General features: G+C 37.3%; 1 protein-coding gene across 2 annotated transcripts in view; it reads left to right on the top strand.

The window, feature by feature from the left end:
* The window catches only part of GNPTAB (N-acetylglucosamine-1-phosphate transferase subunits alpha and beta), a 47,150-nt gene that overhangs the window by 10,751 nt on the left and 14,895 nt on the right, over positions 1 to 21,504 (top strand). For both annotated transcript variants that reach the window (XM_050910716.1, XM_050910725.1), the window contains exons 3-13: positions 79 to 198; positions 2,277 to 2,318; positions 3,065 to 3,270; positions 3,969 to 4,033; positions 4,297 to 4,431; positions 12,683 to 12,844; positions 14,604 to 14,783; positions 15,877 to 16,047; positions 17,760 to 17,883; positions 18,645 to 18,848; positions 20,002 to 21,110. In XM_050910716.1, coding sequence (XP_050766673.1) covers positions 79 to 198; positions 2,277 to 2,318; positions 3,065 to 3,270; positions 3,969 to 4,033; positions 4,297 to 4,431; positions 12,683 to 12,844; positions 14,604 to 14,783; positions 15,877 to 16,047; positions 17,760 to 17,883; positions 18,645 to 18,848; positions 20,002 to 21,110 — 2,518 coding nt within the window. The remainder of the gene's footprint in view (positions 1 to 78; positions 199 to 2,276; positions 2,319 to 3,064; positions 3,271 to 3,968; positions 4,034 to 4,296; positions 4,432 to 12,682; positions 12,845 to 14,603; positions 14,784 to 15,876; positions 16,048 to 17,759; positions 17,884 to 18,644; positions 18,849 to 20,001; positions 21,111 to 21,504) is intronic.

The raw sequence follows: 21,504 nt of genomic DNA, 5'->3' as shown, positions 1-21,504 counted from the left end.
AGACAGAAATTGCTATCATAGGATGCCACAAACACTTGTAATATTAAACAGTTCATGTAACTAATTTGAATTATATAGGCTTTGTTTACCTATGCCGATTGATGTGGTATACACCTGGGTGAATGGCACGGATGTTGAACTGATCAAAGAATTGCAACAGGTCAGAGAACAGATGGAGGAAGAACAGAAAATAATGAGGTAATAATCTTATGTATTTTTTTTCCCTTTAACCGACAGCAGCAGCCTAATGCAGTACTAGCCCTCTTTGGTTTTCTCCCATGTTACTCAACATGAAAATTCAAAGCGCGTTTACTCACTTCTTCATTTCATTATTCTCAAAACCTTGTTTCAGTTCTACATTTATCTATGAAGTACTGTCTAATCAGAAAACTGTTTAAGATACAAAGCATAATAATTTAAAGTAATTAAGGCTATTCTGTCTTGAATTTGTAAAATGCCATGCAGAAAACTGTGCTTTGTGTATGTCACTTGTATTGATTTCTATAACTCAGTTTGTAAATAATAATAATAAAACTCTATCTCAAATGTATAACCTCTCTTCATCTCCTTTTTCCTCCTCAGCCCCCACCAGTATTTCTTTTTATAATGGGCTTAATAAAATCTTAAGCATATGTTTCTTAAAGGCTCCTTTTAAAAATTAGATTTGTAGTCTCCCAAACACTGGAACTGAGAAAGAGAAAAATAATTTATTCATGTTTTAAAGGTATGAGTCAGCCTTCTAACTAAGGAGGGAAAGACATGTATTGCTGTGTTTGGTGTTATAGATTGTGCTATACTGTTCTGCAAAATTACTGATCTAAGGCTTCAAACACAGGCTGCAGCAGATACCTTGGATTGTGTCTTGTAACCATTGATTTAGTTCTTAATAAGCAACTCTGTGGTCATGTGATCTGTTTTGACCAGAAAATACGGTAAATGGAAGAACAAATCTGTATTTTAAGGGTTGTAATAGTTTAATTCAGAATAATCTGAAATCCACAAGTGAGCGGATTGATCTGATTTTTGGCATGTTATGACTTGCAATTTAGGTACCACTGACAATGTGATCACAAGTGAAATTCTGGATCTTTGTTTTGCTACTTAAACAATGAAAGTATTAGTAGAACTTCAAATCCATTAAGTTTAAACATCTTAAACATAGACATGGTCTCTGCTTTCAAATTTATACTTATCTTTTCCTAGCAGTTCATGTAGCAAATGTTAGTGGTTTTAGCTTTGTCATCACTCATGCTGTGATTCCCATTTTACAAAGGGACATAACATATATATTAAAAAATATAAAAACATGTATATTATATACATATATAAAATACATAATGTATACATATTATATACATATCTATTTTATATATATATAAAAAAAACCCCACATACTGTTTGTTTTCCATAACACTGATTTGGAAAGTTGATATCAAGCTTATGAGTAAGATTCATTCCCATACCATGTTCATTATCTAGAGGGGCACCTGGTTCTCTCCATTGTAGATAACTTTTTTCATGTACTTTGAAATCAGTTAACACTGTTACAAAAAGAGCTGTTTCATGGGATCAAAGTAACTGCAGAAGACAAAGGCAAGGATGCTATAAATCTCTGCTAATGAGTGTACATTTTGTATTGGATAGCAAAACTTAGTAAATTGTAACTTTCTTGTTGATATGCCTGAATTGAGCTAGTCATGGTCCAGGTGCTTTATTTTTCAGTGGGAGAAAGTAGCTTGATGGATGGTGGTTCTCTCTCTCTGTTGGTGTGTAGAAGGGTGCCCTTCTGATATAATTATGATTATTATTTAGCAGCAGCACTGCACTACCTTTACATTAATCCTCATTAGCTTCTGCGTACACATGGCAAATGCATGATAGTCCTTATCAGAATATGTATGTTAAGCAAAACAATCAAGTCAGCCTAGTTTCAGGTCACTTCATCCTGCTTTCTTACCAGTGTTTTTCATATCAACATCAGTTTCATTAAATAATCTAATAACCCCTGAAAATCCTGTTAGCAAAAAGAGTCCCGCTGCCACAGCTGTCAGCACAACCAAGAATTTTTGAGCTACACTGCACGAGGGTGAGCAGTGAGGGGCACGTGTGTCAGCCTGTGCTCGCCATGGCAAGGCCAATGGCAAGGCCTTGGCAGTTTTATAACTGGGTTATTGGTGCTTTCACAACGTGTCCCTGACTCAACAATCTGAAATTAGACTAAATTCCTTACTGTCAACTCAGTGTTATTTACTGTAGTTGTTTTAACTTTGTAATAGGGAAATCCTTGGAAAGAACGCAACAGAACCAACAAAGAAGAGGTGAGTTTTTGTGGTTTTGGGAATAAATTGGAATAAATGATATCCTACTCATTGTTAGCTGAAGGCAGATGCTGGTTGGGGAGGTTGTTTGGTATTCTGTAGCCTGTGCATGCTTTCCTTCTATGGCACTTGAAGAACAGTTGACAGCATGATAATATATATGTTGACTAAAAGTAATGTTATTGTGACATATATGAATGAGCTTGTTAAAATGTGGCAATTTCTGAAGTTCAGAAAGTGTGTCCTTATCACTGGTTAGGCATAGTTCCTATTCTGAGTGTGGATTTTTAATGCATATGTACCTGGAGTTTTATAATTCAAAAGCATGAAAATTTTTTCAACGTTGCTTTCACTTGCCATTTGTGTACGTGGCATTGCAAGTAATTGTCTGTGGAGTGGCCAAGTCTCTTGTGGCTCTGCTGCCAGGAGGCAGCAGGGGCTGGTCTGTCCCATTCTTCATTTGGCTTGGTCATTCTGCTATTTAGAGATCTTTATAAGGCCTCCTCTGTGGGCAAACTTTGAAATCTTGGAAACTTTTGAAAAAACAGTTATGGGAATGAACTGTAACAGTCAGATATTTGCCTTCTGCAGCAAAATAAGCATGCTCTTAGTAATTTCCCCCTGCCCCAGCAGATGTTAGAAATAATTGATCGGATTTTACAAAAACATCTCTTATTGTATCTAACATTGATTTTTGTCTTAAATTTTCTACTAGTGTTAAATATACCTTTGGTATTTTGCTGTAGTGAGAAGCAACTGGAGTGTTTGTTGACACACTGCATCAAAGTGCCAATGCTTGTCCTGGATCCTGCGCTGCCTACCAACGTCACACTGAAAGACCTGCTGTCCATTCATCCTGCTTTACAAGCTGCTAACAATATGTTCTTTGTAGCAAAACCAAAAAATCCCTCTACCAATGTGACAGTAATTGTTTTTGATAGCCCTAAGGATGGTAAGAACCTATTTGTCAGATTCCAACCAGTTTTCTAGAGGAAGCTTCTTAGTAAGCTGCTGTGAATTGTGTTGTTTTTTTTTTTTCCCCTCCAATACTGACTCTGCCACTAATTTGCTGTTTGACTTTAGCAAGTCATTCAGCATCTCTTGCCCTCAGTCTGTTCCTCTAAATGATGACATTAATGATACTGTTTGCTTACCTCCCAGACAACTGATTACAGATGATTAGAGTTCAATGCTTTAAAAGACTATTGCAAAACAGGTTTGATATCTGAATATCTGTGTTGCACTGATAATCTCAGAAGACTGAGGTTTAGACTGAGGAAGATTAGTTTTAGAAATCCTCTTCTAATTGTTGTGAAGTCTAGTTTGAATATTGTGCAATAAGTTCTGCCCTTGCTCAAAGGATTGCATACCTTAAAAAAAATTATCCACGTGTTCAGCACATATAAGTAGGATCTTAGAGTAGGTATGGGCTTCTTATTTCGTTTAATATGTAGTGCCCGACCACTACCACCCACTAACCCTACCACTGGTGTTTATTTTACCACCAAGATTTATTTACCACTTAAAGACAATTCTTCACACCATAAATATCCAAATCTTTTTAATTTGCAAAAGTATATCTTAGTTGTTAGAATATACAAAAGAAGCGACTTTCAGTTTTTGATTTGCAATGCATTTTATGTATTCTAGTTGAAGCTGCCCATTCTGGAATGTTAAAAGACAACAGCAAACAGATAGTATGGAGGGGTTATTTGGTATGTACTTTTAAAATCTGCTGATTAGCTTTTGTATATATTAAACTTTTTGTACATTTCTAGAAAGTGTTTCTGTGCTAGCCTCTTTCATAACTCACATGTGGTAAAAAGTGAAAGCTTTTAAAATAAAATGATTTCAATTTTGAAGTTTGGGTTAAGTGACAAAATATACACTATTAGATCTGTCACCTGAAGGATTGACAGATAAATGTGAAGTATTGTAAGTTTAAAAAGGTCTTTATACTCTGTTTTCTTGTTTTTAGACTACAGACAAAGAAGTTCCAGGTCTAGTATTAATGCAAGACTTGGCCTTCCTTAGTGGATTTCCAGCTACATTCAAAGAAACAAATCAGCTACGAACAAAACTACCGGAGAGCCTGGCCTCTAAAGTAAAACTGGTAAGGGTCTGGAGGAAAGAGTAACTTAGTTGTATTGATTTTTTTTTTTTTTTTTGAATGGTTCACATACGGGATCTCACCCACCTAGGAGACTTAGGATGTTTCTGATAGTAATCTCTTCTTCTGTGTGACTCTGTTTCCTTGAGTTGTGAAGAGTAGTAAATAGTGACTCAAAATAGTTGCCTTCAAAAGACCAGTTGTCCATTCTGTGACTGCAAGTTATTAGGCATTAGATTTGCTGGCCTGCAACTGATTAAAAAGTACCAGCCTCATCAGTTTCTCTCAGCCATTTACTATAGGCTGTTGTCTTGCTGAGGTATACTATATCACTGGCTTGTTTAATGTGACAGAATTTTGTTTATGTAGCTGCTTAGCTTTTTTCTTCCCTCTTTGCTTCTAGAAGAATTATCTTAGTAGTAACAACACTGGATTGTTTCACAGCTGAATTCTGTATTTTTCTCTGCCAAGTACTCTCTATGGTCTTGAGCAAATTGCGCTTCAACTTACCCACCTGCAAGGCAACAGTAGATCACAACTTGTGTGACTGTGCCATCCATTAATATTTCATGCCTTCTGTTTTCCCCATTTGGACACCTTTTCCAGTTACAGCCAAGTTTAACAGATCGGTAAAAGTTTCAAAAGTTTGTGAAAGTCGTTGGCTTATGTATTGGAGAGAGATGTGGTTGGTGGTGTGAAAGGGGCTGAGGCCAGGGAGTTTGTGGAAGAGCAGGAATTAGCAGGGATAAAGGGATGTCAATCCATAGGTAATCTGTCTTTGTTAGTGTGATGCCCACCTGTAGGATGTGCTAATTCGCTTTATGGCATGTTCTTGGTGCTTGAATGAGCATGACTTCCTTTCCTTGTCTTTTTTTTTTGGCAGGCTGGGTTACTAAATCATGTATTCTGCTATTGCAGAAACGATATTGTGTAACCCCTTTCTTAGGCTGATCACACTCCAACTTAATGCAAGCTGAATTTCTTCTTTCTTGTCTCAGCTTGTGTTAGCAGGCTGTCTTAGCATCTAGCTAATGGTAGACATCTTCTGAAGTAAACATGTTTGTACCTCTCTTCCTACACGCTCTTAAACAGCTTAATAGAGAGAGCTCTTAAACAGTTGTTTAAGCTTAAATAGCTCTTATTTTGCCTTTGTTTACATCTCTAGTGTATACATAGAGAGTGGCTGTGGGTTTTCCTAGCCTTTGTTTTACTAAGTTAATCAGGCAGTGCATATCCCAAGCATGGGCTCTCCATTCCTCTCATCCTTCTGACAGCCCTTCCCTGCCACTTCCATTGTGGATTTGTCTGCCTTCAACACAATTGACTGGAATTTTGTACAGCATTTTAAATGAGGAATCACCAGAACTTTTTACACAGTGAAAAATACATAGTACGTAGCTAACCCAAGGCAGGCAGACTGTCAGAAACTTGCTGTGTGCTAGATTATGCTCACTGCAAACAGTGCTGCCACTGTTTCTATGTGACCTCCCTTGCATCCTTCCACTGCTGTGTATTGGTGCTGTTCATAAAAATTGTCTCTTGCTATTGTGAATCTGTCGTTAGTTTGGGTGGGTGATGCCAATGTGCTCTGGTGTGGCCAAGGCACCCTTCCTTTTCTTTCTTAGTAGCACATTGGTTAAATAGCAGTGGATATTCATATGATCAATCTGCCAGTCTCTGCTTGTTTTGTATGCTATGGGCATTTTTTTTTTATCGCTTTAAAGAAACGGTGTTTACTGTAGAGAAATGAGATTGTTATCCAACATGAGAGAGTCCTTCAGTTTTGCTGTCTGAAATGCTAGGTTCTTCATTTCAAGTTTGTGTAAGGAACAGTGTTAGTTAAATGCTTCCTGACTTTGAGCCATCTGAAAAATCTTCCTTGAGTGCAGGTTCATCCATTTGGGTTTGGAGCCTTTTCTAGTTCTTCACCACTGCTTAAGTTACAGGTTCCTCGTTGTTTTAACACATTTGACTTAATGGAGCTGAAGAGCTGAGAATACCTTTGACTTCAATTACCAGCTCTTTTCATTTGTTAAACTTGCCCTTTTAGCATTCAAGAAAATTAGTAACATGTTCCTTAATTATTTTTTTCTGTTTCAATTTAAAATCAATTAACTTATGTTTTCCTGACCTAGGGTTATTTTCGAGGGGCAGCTCTTCTGTAACGTTCTTATTAATTACTGAATTGGTATCTGAAATAATATTGCTTCTATCAGTTGAGATTATTTGGTGGAAAAGAAATCTGTCTGCTCCACATCTGGGAATATATGGGAGCACCATCCTAGGCAATGTTTGTTCTCTGGTTGAACTTCATAGATAGAAGCTCTCATAGTAACATAGTTCTGAGGAATGTTCCCCCCTCAAACAATATTTGGAATTTCATTCTCTTAGCAGATGTTGCTTTATGCTCTTTTTCTAAAATTATTTTGACTTAAGTTCTTTTATCCATAGTACCCTACTTTTTTTTTTTTTGAGTTCTGGTGCCTTGTATCATTAACACTTGGTGTTCCTTTGTCAGAGTAACTTTTATGCTTCTTTCTTGGGTCCTTCAGTATCCTTCTGTCCTTGATGTTCTACCAGCTTCTCTTCTTCCCTCTGATGTCTGGTGTCATGGCTTGTACTAATATTTTTGCTGCTAAAACATACTTCTTTCAGTGTAAGAGTACCTGTTGTTATGGTTTGGGGTTTTTTTTCTGTTTGTTTTTCCTTGTTCCCCAGCTCTCTCCAGGCACTTTCTAACTTCATTAGTTGTGGTTATTTCTCTAATTGCATTATCTAACTATTGTTCAAGTCAGTGTTGATGCTTTTTCTCCTTAATAGTCCTGTGTGGATTTTTGCTTCCAGCACTGAGAAGGTCATAGTTCTTTCCTGGATTTCTGCTGTAAATCTGTCAAGCCACAGACTTTATTCTTAGACTAGCTTGTGTCTCTTGTGCTATAACAGAGACCTTCCATCTTTCATGGACACCTTGGAAAAATGAAATACTTAGATTTATCTTAATTACTTTTGAGCCATTTGCTGGTTTTTATTATCTTGTGGTTTTAAGACTTGTGGAGTGATTCTGCCTGGACCTTAATTTTTTGATTGCAGTCATCTTTTTTCCGTTTCATCGGGTGATCCCTTTCATCATCTTTTTCTGTTCCAGTAGGATCTCCTAGCAGTATTAGTCCAACAAAACACATGATTCTTTCTGTGTTTCAGTTCTGCTTTTCATGTCCAAGCAGCTGGCTAATCTGTTGTCTGTATCCAAGCTGATGACTAGATTAACTCTTTAGCAAATCTTAAAAATACCATAGTTTCACCATGGTTTTGCATTGCTGTCCAGATGAACGTAAAGGCTGCATCTCTGGGGTGTCTTAGATATGTCTCCCATCTCCTTGTCTGTTTTTATGGAAGCAACATCCCATGCCTGTTATCTTTCTACAAGATTTTTCCTTATGCTGTCTTGGTTATGTTTTTCTCCTTGTTGTCAGTCATGTCTCATCCAGTGGATCACAAATCTTTCTGTTTGTGCTGGTTCTCTTTTTCTTGGTGTGTTCTTATCTTTGTGTAAACATTACTATTGTGATCAGCTCATTATCTGTTCCTGAAAGCTCCTCTTCTGCAGTTTGGTTAGGCACATCTCTGTATAAACACAATTTTTCTCAGGTATCCACAGCATTCTGCAGTTTCTCCATCCAGTCGTCATTGCTGCCTGTGGTTCTTTTCCTGGTGGTGGATGCTTTAGAACAATTAAATTGGGATTATTGTAGCCTGTGTGGTTATAGCAGTGGATTCTTCCCCAACCAGTTCTCTACTCTTGATAGCAGCAGTTTATTCATGTTATACCTACAATGGTATGTATATGTGTATATAAATGTAAGAAATGTTTTATTTGCAAGGATAAAAATTTTTACATATGAAGCGTGGATGAAGTTGTTTCTATAGAAGCATTTACTAACATCCTAGCTCAGAATTAGTTCTTCATTCAGTGGATGTTGTAGGTAGGCAGTTATGGTAAACATAACCAAGTGTGGCTTTCTCCTTACCAAAGAGAGAGATGCTCAATTAATATTACAGTTCAGTAGAAGAAAGCTTGGTTGTTTACAGTCTCCACTGAAATTTGCAGCAATTCCTCTGCTGTTATCACTTCTGGAATCTAAGATCTGTGAAGCAGTGTGAGATGCTCGGTGGAGTGGAAGAAAGTTGCACCTGAGTTTAGGCTAGACTTGTGTCTCATAGCTGCCTCCTGACGCTTAATGGGTTTCTGCATGCTCTAAGTGGCTGTTTCTTAGTGAAATGTTGGAAGTACAGAAATAAAAAATTTCAACAATGCTGCTATTAGAAGGGGTCAAAGGGAGGAGTGTAGCTGTTGGTGCATTTGTGTTGAATGTGGCTAATGCTGCTTTAATTGGATCGCTTTAGTTTGTTTGATTGAAATCACTTCTGAATCCAATGAGGACCAAAAATTGCTTGGACATCTGGGCCAGGTGTTACTTACTCTAAAAATCTCTGAGAAAAGCAGCTGAGCTCAAGTAGAGGGGGTTAAATTGTGAAGATTTAATAGATAATGAATCAGTTTCCGAGGTGAATTATGTATGTTACAGTCTACTGAATTTTTGTACTTACAGCCTGTGCTGTAATGTAAAGATATGGAAGTTTATTTCCAGATGAAAGGTAAGCAGCCGTGTGTCTGCTTATCACATTTGTTGTTCTACATTGTGTTATGACAGGTGTGGTTGAAAATTATATTTGGCTGCTTTTTATTTTCCATGCTTTCTTAACACTACATTAGTAAGCCACTAGGTGGAGGTGTTACGCTGGTTGTGCAGCTGTCTGCTGCTAAGCCGTATTTCTTTAAAGGCTGTAAAGATGTTACGTTGTACCTATACGTGAAGAACAACTGAAAAATTTTTTTCACTTTTCCTTTCCCCCCCTTACCTACATTTCTAAAAAAAACCCTATCATTGTTCAGCCTAAGAGACGCTTGTGACTTGAAAACTAGGTAGTGATATAAAGACTGACAAGGGAAGGATTGAAAGGGCAAGGGCATTTGATTTGTTTGATTTTGTTTTTTAAGGCTATCATGCTAATACTTTTTCACTAAAATAGTATACAGTAGTGAAAATCTTTGGAGAAAGGTGACTTTCCTTCAAGATTTAATATCCTGATTGCTTCAGAGAAAACTGAGAGCTTGCAGATCTCCTTCCTTTGCAAAATATTGTTTCCTCTTTATTCTGCATACGCACACATATGCACATACATGGACAAGTTATGTTGGAAACTAAGGGCTGTAACGTGTCTTTTAACGACCTTGTCTTACTACTGGAAGAAAATCCACTTAGGAACCTGCAGGCACAGTGATGCTGGGTGTTTGCTGTCCTCACTGCCTTGAGGGTGGGGGGTCTGGGTTTCTTACTGCTGCTTTTGTCGGTGTTGATGGAGCAGACAGGTGGCTTCAGGAGTCGGTGTTGTATGTTCACACAGATGTAATAAGTAAGCTTTGTAGAAAAAGAAAAAAAAAAGGCATTGCGTTTGGCTCTGAGATGACCCTCCTACTAGTTACCTTATAAAGGGAACTTGATAAATATGTAAAGACAACAATATTTCATATTTGTAAAGCTTTTTGTAACTCTTTAACACAACGCATGCCTCCCCCTTCCCTTGCTATGTCAGCATGTGAGCTTTCCCAGTATCCTTAGTGGAGTGTGAAAAAAGGAGCATCTCATTTCTTTAACAATCAGCTTTGGTCATTAAGAAGATAAAGCATAATAGTTTAAAGACTGGATAAGAGTCCAAGTTCCACCTCAGAGAAAAATCTGCTCTTTAGGCCTCTTACCTTGAGAATGTGGAAATGAAAATTTACTTCTGTATGGGGTAGCATAGCCCATCCGGCCTGCCTCTTAGTCTAGTACGTCTAAGCATTGCCAAACATGCTGGCTCCAAAGGAGAACCTGCATTTACAGTTACCTGGTGGGGAGAATGCAGTTTTCATGTCTTGTTTTTGAGTGCATAATATAAATGTGCATAGGTGGTGGTCTGGGCGTGTACCTGCATGGTGTCTTTTCAGCCTGTGTTAGAAGCCGAGGCTCGCCTGATCATGCTGACTGTCTGCATCTACCTACTTGTTTTTCTGTTCTGTTTTCACAATACCTTTGGATCTGCTGACCTGTTTTGTCAGGATGAAATGATCTCTAGAAAATAATATTTCAAGGGAATGGGCGCACATTGCGTGTGTCCCCACTGAGAGGAGGATAATACCTGTGAGACATCAGAAAATCTGCCAGGGGAGAATTCCATTTTGAATATATCAGCAAGAAAATGCTCTGAGCAGAGCTTGCAATTTATTAGAATCTAGTTAGTTATGTCACCAGATAACTTCACTGAAATCTAACTTTATTGATAGCTCTGCTTATGAAAAGACTTGTTTCTTGAAAAGGTATTGGTGGAAAAAAACACTGAAGTAGTAAAAATAATCTATTCAATGTAGGGGTTCTCTTAAGTCCGATGCTGAGCAGTGGAGCACATTTTTTTCACTACTTCTTGTTTGTAGTGGACTGTTTGTTTGGACTGTTACATATTTAAAAACCTAGAGCATATATGCTGTGTTAGTGGGGGGAAGGGGAAGTGTTTGTAATAAATCTAGTTAGGAATCTGTAGTACAGGTACCTATTTTGTTGACTTTGGTGGAAACAAAGAGAAACTAAATGTTCTTAAATGCTTTCAGAGCTCTAGAATGGTAATATTTTTGGTTTGTTATACGTATGTTTTAAATGACAGATTCTAAGGGACTGTGTGACACTGTTGTATTCCTAAATAAAGCACATACCCACCGATGGCAGCTTTGCAATCTGTAGCATTTTGATATCGATATTTTTGGAGGTTGCTAGCTGCAGTCCGTAACTATACCTCAGCCATTTAGCTACTGAAGCCATCCCTTCCACCCGTAGGTTCAGATGGTTCCCTGGAAGGTCTGAGATTTATCAGATTTTTCTAATGGCAGGCCTCATAAGTCAGATTGAAAGATCTCAAATAGCATATGAGTCAAAGCATCAACAGCTTTAAAATGTCACAAGTGGGACAGCTGGTCTTGCTAAGGGAAGGGGTGCTAACTCTGGGACAAGTGTTGTTTAAAATGAGCAGAAAGAGTCAGATTTAATAAAAAATAGAGAAAAAATCACTTAAGGGTATTATGAAAAACTGTGATGGTTTTGCTGTTTTCGAACATGACAGTATTCAAATTTTGTTAACTTAGAATTGCTTTTACAGTTCTTATGGAACTGAAAATCTGGTAGACGTGCTTACTTGTTTTATGTTGCATGAAGGAACAAAAATTAAGCATAGCATCTAATAAATGTTGTTAATGATTAACTGCATTTATTCTCAATCTGACTGTTGAAGGCATGCACTTGGAGAATCGAAGTGCAGTTCTGCTTTTAGCTTATTTGTGTCTGCTCATGCTACTTCCTATGGTAAATGCAGCATTTTAATGGGTTATGCTATATTTCTAGTGAAATGTTTTGGTGCCCTGCGATTTGTATGTTATACTAGCTGTTAGAGAGGGCATGTAGTGCAAGCCCCTTCTTATCCTGTGCATTATGAAATCTGATATACAGACTTACTAGTGGCAAGAGATAAAAACAGCAAACGGATCAAACAGTCCCCAACTAAGAAATGACCTTAACAGCATATTGGCAACCATCATTAAGGACTTGGAGACCCATGTGGATTAGTTCTGGAGCCCTTTGTATCTCAGATTTCTGAGCTGTAGGTTGATCTGTAAACCATTCTGAAAATTTCACGCTTCTGACAGCAATGATGAATTGGTGGCCTTAATTTTCTGAGAAAAGCATTGCTTGATTAAGATGGAAAAAAAAAAAGTATGATTCTTTCAGTCATATAATAAAGTTGTAATAAAATATGAATTTTGTTATTAGGGGTGGGAGGGAATGGATGGGGACTTACTATTCACTTGCTCCAGAAATATTTATAACATGGACAGCTTTACCGTTGCTGGATCATTGTGTAAAGAGAAATTTTCTTTGGAAAGTGAAAATTAAGCATCTAGAAATGTTCTGTATCTTTAAATGTGTTTAATTTCTCATTTTACTACCCCTTTTTGTGTTTTTACCAAATTGTAGTTTTTTAAAAACAGTGTTTACCAGTCATTCTTATTAGTAACTCTAGTAAGAAAAATACAACAAAAAGATGGAATTGGCAAAGGAAGAGTGCTGCTGTGGGTGCATGCCAGAAATTATTTTCTCTACTTGTATAGTTGCAGCTCTATTCAGAAGCCAGCGTGGCTCTCTTGCAACTAAATAACCCTAAGGGTTTCCAAGAACTGAGCAAGCAAGCAAAGAAGAACATGACTATAGATGGAAAAGAACTGACGCTTAATCCTGCTTATTTACTATGGGACCTCAGCTCTGTCAGTCAGGTAGGTAAATTCTGTTACAGCATGTAAAGGTTGTAGTATTTAAAAACTGCAAGTAGAGGCTAACTAGTCAATGGCAAGGAACATATGATTTCTTCCAGAAGCTGTTAAGAATCCAGTATTTATTATGTTGTAAGAAAACATTACAAGAACACTGTCAAATTCTGAAATCAAGGAGGAAGAAGGATCAAACAGAGTGACATTTAATTGAAATATTCATGTTCTCAACTCAGGGAAAAATTTGGCCTCTGCACATGTTCTGATAAAGTTGTGTGCAGTCAAGTCCTGAAAGGCTTAACTGATTCTGACTGGCAGATAAGCAGGCTTCTTGTGTGGGAGACAGAGGGCTTTATTAGCAAAGATGATTATCTCCTTCCCGATATGTTTCTTACACATTTTTTGCTTTGCAGCATCATATATGCTGAGCAACTGCTAATTACTTCTCTTCCAAAAATTTTGAAGACCTGAAATACAGATGTCTGTAAGGAAAGGAGGTTTACTTTGAATGTTTTTGATACAAGCAAGGATGCTTGGTTTAGCAAAAGGAAATAAAATAACAAGATGTCTGTTTCAAGATAAGATCTTCTAAAATCTTGGGGTTTTTCTCCTGCTAGAATTTAATTTTACAGTAAATGTCAAGTGGCATGGGTAAAGTAAATGTGCCCTCTCCAGTAAAGCTTGCAGTCTGTCTTTGTACCCTGTGAACCTGGCTTTTGGGAAACTTTTCCTTGTTAATACAAACCCTGAACTCAAACTTTATACTTCCCCATGTTGAAATTATGCATTATTTTGTAAATGGGTACCTAGCCAATGGATGCTGGTGTTGCTGAAATGTTTTCAGTTGTTATGTTTTTGAGAATGTGTAAGCTGTGTTACTGTACATATTAGAAAAGGAGACTTAATTACAGTGTGTAGAATCTTCAGTGAAAATGGTAATTGTTAAACGTTCAAATTTTTCTTGAGTTTTTTGTTTTGGTTGGGCATACTTCTTTTAGAAATGTTCCTTTTAGGCAGCCTTAATTGTTGTTTTCAGAAGAGGTCATGAAGTTCTAATAAACGGGAAAAGAAACATATGTTACAATGTCATGTAACCTAATTTTGTTATTTACCTGAAGAGCTTCTAATTAAAATGTTGTCTTTTTAACAAAAACATTTGGAAACTTTTAGCTATTTGATAGTGAATATTAGGCTCAGTTCTGTTAATTTTCTCCTGCTTAAGCTCTTTAAAATAAAAGAGCAGTGGATAATTGAAGAGCTGCTACATCATGACACTTCCCGTGTATCTGTATCAGGTGACATTTATATATGGCTTATGATGCAATGTACTTGGAAGGCCCCAGCCTCTTAAAACTAGATTTCTGAAAGGTGATGTTACGGATTTGAAATGCAACTTGGCTTTTGATCAAGATCAGGAAATAATTGAGACTAATAATCCAGGAAAACAGGAGGGTATGTTTTTTCTGGAGTTCTTCAAGAGCTGGGATCACACAAGGCACTGTCATATTGCAGTGTGGTCAGCAGACATCCTAATGATACCAGGTGGTCAGCCATTGATGTCAGAAGATTGTATTGTTCACCTTGATAATTCAGAAGAATATGATCCTTTAGAAGAATAATGGTACTTGATCAATGTACTTTTTATTTTTGACTAAGTCCTCAAATGCTTATGCACCCATATGCTAAAGCACACTGTTGTTACCTAGCTGGATCAGAACTTGAATGTTTTATTTAAAATCTAAGAAAGGATTTTTTCTTTTTATAGTCTAAACAGGATGAGGATATTTCTGCCAGCCGTTTTGAAGATAATGAAGAGCTGAGATACTCATTACGATCAATAGAGAGGCATGCCCCTTGGGTGCGACATATTTTCATTGTCACTAATGGGCAGATTCCTTCCTGGCTTAACCTGGATAATCCTCGGATAACCATAGTGACACATCAGGTAAAACACAAACAAACAAAAGCCAAACAAAAAGCCCACCAAAACCCCCAAACAAACAAAAATACCAGCATGAAAGTGCTACTAGTAAAGATTCTGTGTTTGTTTTGAAATGCAGTTTTCCCCTTTCAGCTAAAGGCTGCATTTATTTGGAAGGTAGAAGTGACCACCTCTTCCCAGTCTCATCCATGGTTTTATTAAACCCCAGTATGTCTTTGTATTTTGGCTAAGCAGATAACTGAATATATATCAAGCCTTCATTTAGTCCACTTTTCCAAATACTGAGGCTTCAGCTAACATATACTCATGTCTAATTTCCTTATAAAGTCTATTTATAAGAAACCTGGGGAGAAGAAAATGTAATCTGAATCCATAAACACTCTCTCAGGACCAATAATAAACTAATAAGCTTGTGTTGAGACAGGATGGATTATAATTACTAGAACTAAGATGATGGCTGCAAAAAAAGTAGCTATGCATTCTAAAAATGTTATTTAAAAAGGGAAGGGGAATCCTTCAAGCTTCCTGAATAAGTGAAACAAAAATACTCTAGTAGCTTCTTATTACGAATTTGGGAGTAATTTTGGTATCTGTACATGCCATAGGAGCCCTGAGCAACCTAAGTGGTAACAAGATACTAATTCAACTTCTGTTGCTGTCTGTTCGTGAAGTTACTTGAAAGAGATGGAAGAATCCTGACTTTTTAAATGCTGGAACAGGTTCAACTTGCTTGAATTTTGTGCAGCCTATACTGCATGAGAAGTATAAATATGTGTACACTGGGCCTGATCCAGTACCCAGTGAAAGAGGAATTTGTGTCTTTGCATTGAACCAGGTGCAGTTTCTTAGTTAAGCAGCAGACTTGAAGATGGTTTTGTGTGGGGAAAATGAGATAGCAAAGTTTTTCTTTTTTGCTAAAATATTTTCACTTTTTTTGTCTTTCATATCTCTCCTTGTACTTGATAAAACTTTTTTTTTTTTAAGTAGGTAAGTATCAAATATATCTGGTGTGCCTGACCTTTTACGGTTTGGGGTTTTTTTTATTTATTTTTGCCTCCTGAAACTGTTTTGGGTTGTTGGGGCTCTTTTGTTTTAGGAAATATTTCAGAATGTGAGTCACTTGCCTACCTTCAGTTCACCAGCTATTGAAAGTCACATTCATCGTATCAGTGGCCTCTCTCAGAAGTTTATCTATCTCAATGATGATGTTATGTTTGGGAAGGATGTTTGGCCTGATGATTTTTACAGTCACTCTAAAGGTCAAAAGGTAAGCCATTATGAAAGGATTTTTTACCAGAAGTAGATGTAAAACTTTTCTATGCTAATATAATAAAAATCAAAGAAATACTACTTTGAAAGGGAGAGCAAATACAAGAAGATTTCCCTTCGCTCCCTGCTCCCTCTTTTACTTCTAAAGGTTCATTATTCTTAACTAGACAATTGTTAGCAAAGGTGCATGGTGAGGAGGGCTCTGTCTTTTTTTGTATGTGTGCTGTGTTGATGTTTGGGTGGCAGAATTACTTCTTTTCATATTCACTCACAGGTATCTGGTGGTATAATGGTTCCTCTGTCAGGCTTCATGCTTTAGTTTCAGTGTCATTCTCTAATTCTGCCACTTTGTGTTGGAGCACTGGTAAGACCGATGTGGTGTTTGGCAGCTGTCAGTCTTCCCTCCCTTGTAAATAATTTTTGTTTTGTGGGAAATACTCAAAACAAAACAGAATCAATTCTTCCATGGGAACACTGAGGTCAGATGACATTCAAACTGGTCTAATATTTAAATTTACGCTTAATTACCTCTGTTCCAGACACCCATAATATCTTTGCCCAATTTATACATAATCATATATATAATTATTTACTAAAAGATATATTGTTGCATGTTCATGAACATCAAGTAATTTAGTCTTTCAACAGACCTATTATCAACAACTGGGGTTAAGCAAGGAAAACAGGCTGAGGAAACATTAGCAATAGTCATGCATAAAGACTCTAGTTGCCAACAGAGTTTTCATCCATGAGCTTGATCTACAAGAGTAACGTGGAGGAAAAAATTAAGATTTCTATTTATTGTTTATATTAAATCAGTAAGTACACAAGACACTAGAGACCACTGAATTAAACAATTCATGCAGGCAGATGTGCATACTTGTGCATACACACAGAAGAGTTGTACAACATTAGTTTAAGCTACCCTAAAATTACCGTTTCAGTACTTGACAATGTTAGGAGGCTTTTAGTTGTTTTAAATCTTTAAGGACGTAGGCATATAATTGCAAAATCATATTGTTAGTGTATTTATATTGTTCTTCAGTTATTCTTCCCAGTTATGATGATAAAGTCAGCTTAGGTGCAATGTTGTTTGTGATAACCTGATAAGCAAGTGTTTCAGTAGGAAATGTGCTGCTAAATCTTTAAACAATAAGGCCTAAAGGAAAATGTGTGTGGTTTTTAATGCCGCCCCAGTTGAAAATACACACACCCCCACACTTTTTTTTATCTTGGCAATTCTTAGAATTATTTAAGTCATAGAGGATCAGATGCTTCAGGGATTATGTTCAACATGTGCTGCTTATCTCATGACTGGTTAGTAATGAAGAAACATTTTAAGTCAGGAGAACAAGTGAATTGCAGAGCTATTTCAGAGTTTAAGTTCCCCCTTCTTATCTGATAAAAGATAAAATATTGATTTTCATTAGAATATGGTTTGCAGAAGTAGATTTGGGAATTCATGCTTTCTGTTTCTGGCCTTTTGCTGCCTTGCTGTATGTCCTTGGGAATTATTCAGCTTTCCCTTCTCTTTGAAAGGGATAACACTTACGTCACAGGTGATAGGGTTTAAATGATGTTTGTAAAGCTTTGTGAATACTTAAGGCACTATACACAGGGAGGCATTATTCTAAGTCTCTGTATTCCAAGAAACGAGCTCAGTTGACTTTTGTTTGCCAGTCCTTGTCTCAGACTGTAATGTTGTTCCAGGTTTACTTGACTTGGCCTGTGCCAAACTGTGCTGAGGGATGTCCTGGCTCATGGATTAAAGATGGTTACTGTGATAAAGCCTGTAATAACTCAGCATGTGATTGGGATGGAGGTGATTGCATTGGTAAGACAGCAGTGTTAAATTTAGAAAAAGTGAACTGTGTTTTCTTATAAGAATAATTCTGTAATTTGTCATTCTCCTATAACTACAAAATTTGCCTCCTTTAATAATAAAAAAAAAATTTGGCTTACAGATGAAAACCTTATTTCTTGCAAACTACAAATTTCTACGGAAAATGACAGCAAATAGTAGGGCATAGAAAAAGCTTTCTTTGGGTACCAAATTTGACTAGCTGAAAGGAAGATTTTTGAAATTCAAATTATTATATAATATATAATACTGTATGTATATTATAAAATAAGATATTATTTGGACTCAGAATCCAAAATAATAATAGGACTGTGAAGCTGCACCGTTATTTTCTAGATTGAATTTTCAGGACTGAGGGTATGAAAATGAAGTGGTACTTCTGGACTGAGGAAGTGATACCCCTCTAGGGGGCTGTAAAGTCAAGACTGCAAGCATGAGAAGTAGTAAATCAGTTTTCTGTTTGCCTTTTTGAAGTTAACACAAAATATGTTGGAGTTTTTGTTGCAATTTTAAGTTGGTTCCTAAACTTCTACAGTGAGATTGTGCACGCTATAGATTTTACACTAACTCACAGAGGTCTAGTTAGCATTTGCCCTGTTTTAATTTCACTGGTGATAAATAAGATTGTTGACTCTTCAGTCTAGCTTTAACACTGTGGCTTAAAACATGCATTTCCTCAGAAACGAGGATTTCAAATGACTGGGGTTTTTTGTTTTTCTTTTCTCTCCCTGTAGGTAACAGTGGGGGTAGTCGCTATGTTGCTGGTGGAGGTGCAGTTGGAGGTATTGGGAATGGACCACCATGGCAATTTGGTGCCGGAATAAGTGGTGTTTCATACTGTAACCAAGGCTGTGCTAATTCCTGGCTAGCAGACAAATTCTGTGATCAGGCCTGCAATGTCCTCTCCTGTGGATTTGATGCTGGTGACTGTGGCCAGGGTATGTAAAATACATCGCTGATAAACTTTCTGTTGGGATTCTCTTGAATTGGCTGACCTTTTTGGTTCATCGTTACTCTCAGATTGGGCTAAGATGCCCTGTACAGAGTCGTGGAAAAGAGCTGCTAGCAGCTGAAGAAAAAAGGCAGATTCTTCTTGTGTTCACTAATCCAAACCTGAATCAATACTATATGCTGCTTTAGTTAATAAAACCGTTATTGACCAGGCATGGGTGGGGTGCTTGATTACTTTATGGAGCAGCAAGCATCAAACTCCTTGCCCCAAGAGGCTTACATTTTAAATGGAGAAATTACATTTCAGCTATGCAAAGTCTTTACCCAAATAAGGACTGCTGACTTGATGATGCCCGTAGTGGTTAAGAAATTTAAAGAACCTCTCTGATGCTGACAGTGTGAGTTCAAGCCTGGCTCTGAGCTCTTGCCAAAGGCTACTCTCGGTCACCTGTGAAGTTGCGTGAAGTTTATTTTGATATGAAAGACTAGCAGGAGTGAATGAAGTGATTGAGAGTGCTGTCTGGTATAGGCAGGGGAACAGAAATGGAAGAATTTGGCCTGTTTGGAAGAGTAGAGGCTCCCCTGCATCTCAGCTCAGACAAATGCTTTGCTGGCAATTCTGTTGCTGGCAGCGAGGTTTTGTTCACGTGAGAGTTGACAGATAATCTGTCTTCTGCTGGGGGAGGGAGAAGTTTGATTCAGCCTATCTGATTTTGGAAGTCTCAAATCAAGATGCAGAGTAGCAGTGAAATCCAACTGTTGTGACATCAATCTACTAAAATGTGGCAAAAATGTAGTATGGGCATGTTACTTATGACTGATACATAATTTTAAGTGACATGTGATAACGAGCCACTTAGGCTCTTCAGGTAGAGACTGAAAGAGTGGTAAGTTATAGTGGCTTTTAGAATTACCACTGGAATGTCTGGCAGCTTTATATATCTGAGTATGTTCTAGTCAGTCATTATTAAAGATAGGTGAGCAAGAACTGGAAGCTACAGTAAGTGTTCTTTCACAAAGCTGTCTCCCTGCTAATATAATGAATCTAGCTGGGCATATTACAATTCAAAAAGACTGAAAGATAAGTGTCACACTGCAAATTGACAGAAATTTGTTTTGTTTCTTGTTTTTTTTTTCCAGATCATTTTGAAGAGATGTACAAAGTGACACTTCAGCTTAATCAGACCTACTATGTTATTCCCAAAGGTGAATGTCTGCCCTACTTCAGCTTCAGTGAAATAGCCAAGAAAGGAATTGAAGGTTCATATAGTGATAATCCAATTATCCGGCATGCTTCAGTTGCTAACAAATGGAAGACTATCCACCTCTTAATGCATAGTGGCATGAATGCAACTGTGATCTATTTTAACCTTACGTTTCTAAATAAAAATGATGAAGAGTTCAAAATGCAGGTAGCTGTTGAAGCTGATACTAGAGAGGAACCAAAACTGAACACAACTTCCATGCAAAAATCCAACTCTGATTTTAAAACTATAACTTCAGTACCAGAAGCTGAAATGATATTTGAGGATATTCCTGAAGAAAAACGCTTTCCAAGAGTCATGAGGCGTCGAAATGGCACAAAAGAGAGTCTACATGAAGAGGTGATAATACCGTCAGTAAACGTGTCTCTCCTTCCTGAAGATGTTCAGCTAGCACTGCGGAACCTGGACTTAAAACTACTAAATGGTGATATCACTCAGAAAGGATTTAACCTATCCAAGGCTGCTCTCCTGAGACCTTTCCAGTTCTTAACTACAGTAAAGAGTATTATAGGCCTGGAAAAGAAGGGCGTGAATAATCGTTCAGAAGATCAGAAGAACCGTACCAGCTGGCAGAAGCCTTATAAAGATGTAAATGATGGCAAAATAAAAACAGTAAAAGCAAACGAAGAAGTTCCTTCAAGACTTGCAGGAACAAAGGGGACTGTTGTGACAGTGAACACAAATAAACCTATTTATAAAGTAAAGCCTAAATCCACTCTTCCCTCCCAGAGCATGGGAAATAAAAATGAAACTCGAGAAAAAGTATTGAATGCACTCATATTAAGGGAAACCCAGAAATCCAAACATACTGGGGATTTAGATACTGGAGAAGATGCACAGGGAATGGAAGGAGGAAAAGGGCGTGTGCAGGTGGATACAAATGTGAGGGAGGGGCGAGTGGGAAGAAAGTTACAGTCTTATGCTGGAAGTTACCAAGGCTTTTTGCCATGGGAGAAAAAGAAGTATTTCCAGGACCTTCTTGATGTGAGTATCTTAACGTCATTGCTTATTGGAATAGTTGCATCTTTCTGCATTTAGTGGAATACTGTTAATATGATCTATAAATTTGGAATGTGTCTTGCCTTTGAGGCAAATACTGAGATTTTTTGAAAGCTCCTTTTGACTTTTCACATAAAATCTAATTTGTTTATGATCTGGGCCTCTCTTAGCTAGGTGGTAAAAGTTGAATAGCTGTTTCTGTTCCCTTTCTACTGCTTTTTTTTTTTGTCAGATTCACTTTTTATTCATTGTATATTGGCACAGTGCTATTGTTCAGACATATATAGCACTACAACAGAAAGCTTAAATTATGTTTTGATTGCATTTATGCAAATATGGATCCAGTTTATTAAAAAAAAAAGTAAAAAATATGTATAAT

This window comes from Gymnogyps californianus, chromosome 1 (assembly GCF_018139145.2).
Source record: "Gymnogyps californianus isolate 813 chromosome 1, ASM1813914v2, whole genome shotgun sequence".
In the NCBI taxonomy this organism is placed as follows: Eukaryota; Metazoa; Chordata; class Aves; order Accipitriformes; family Cathartidae; genus Gymnogyps; species Gymnogyps californianus.
This window is presented reverse-complemented; position numbering and strand designations above follow the sequence as displayed.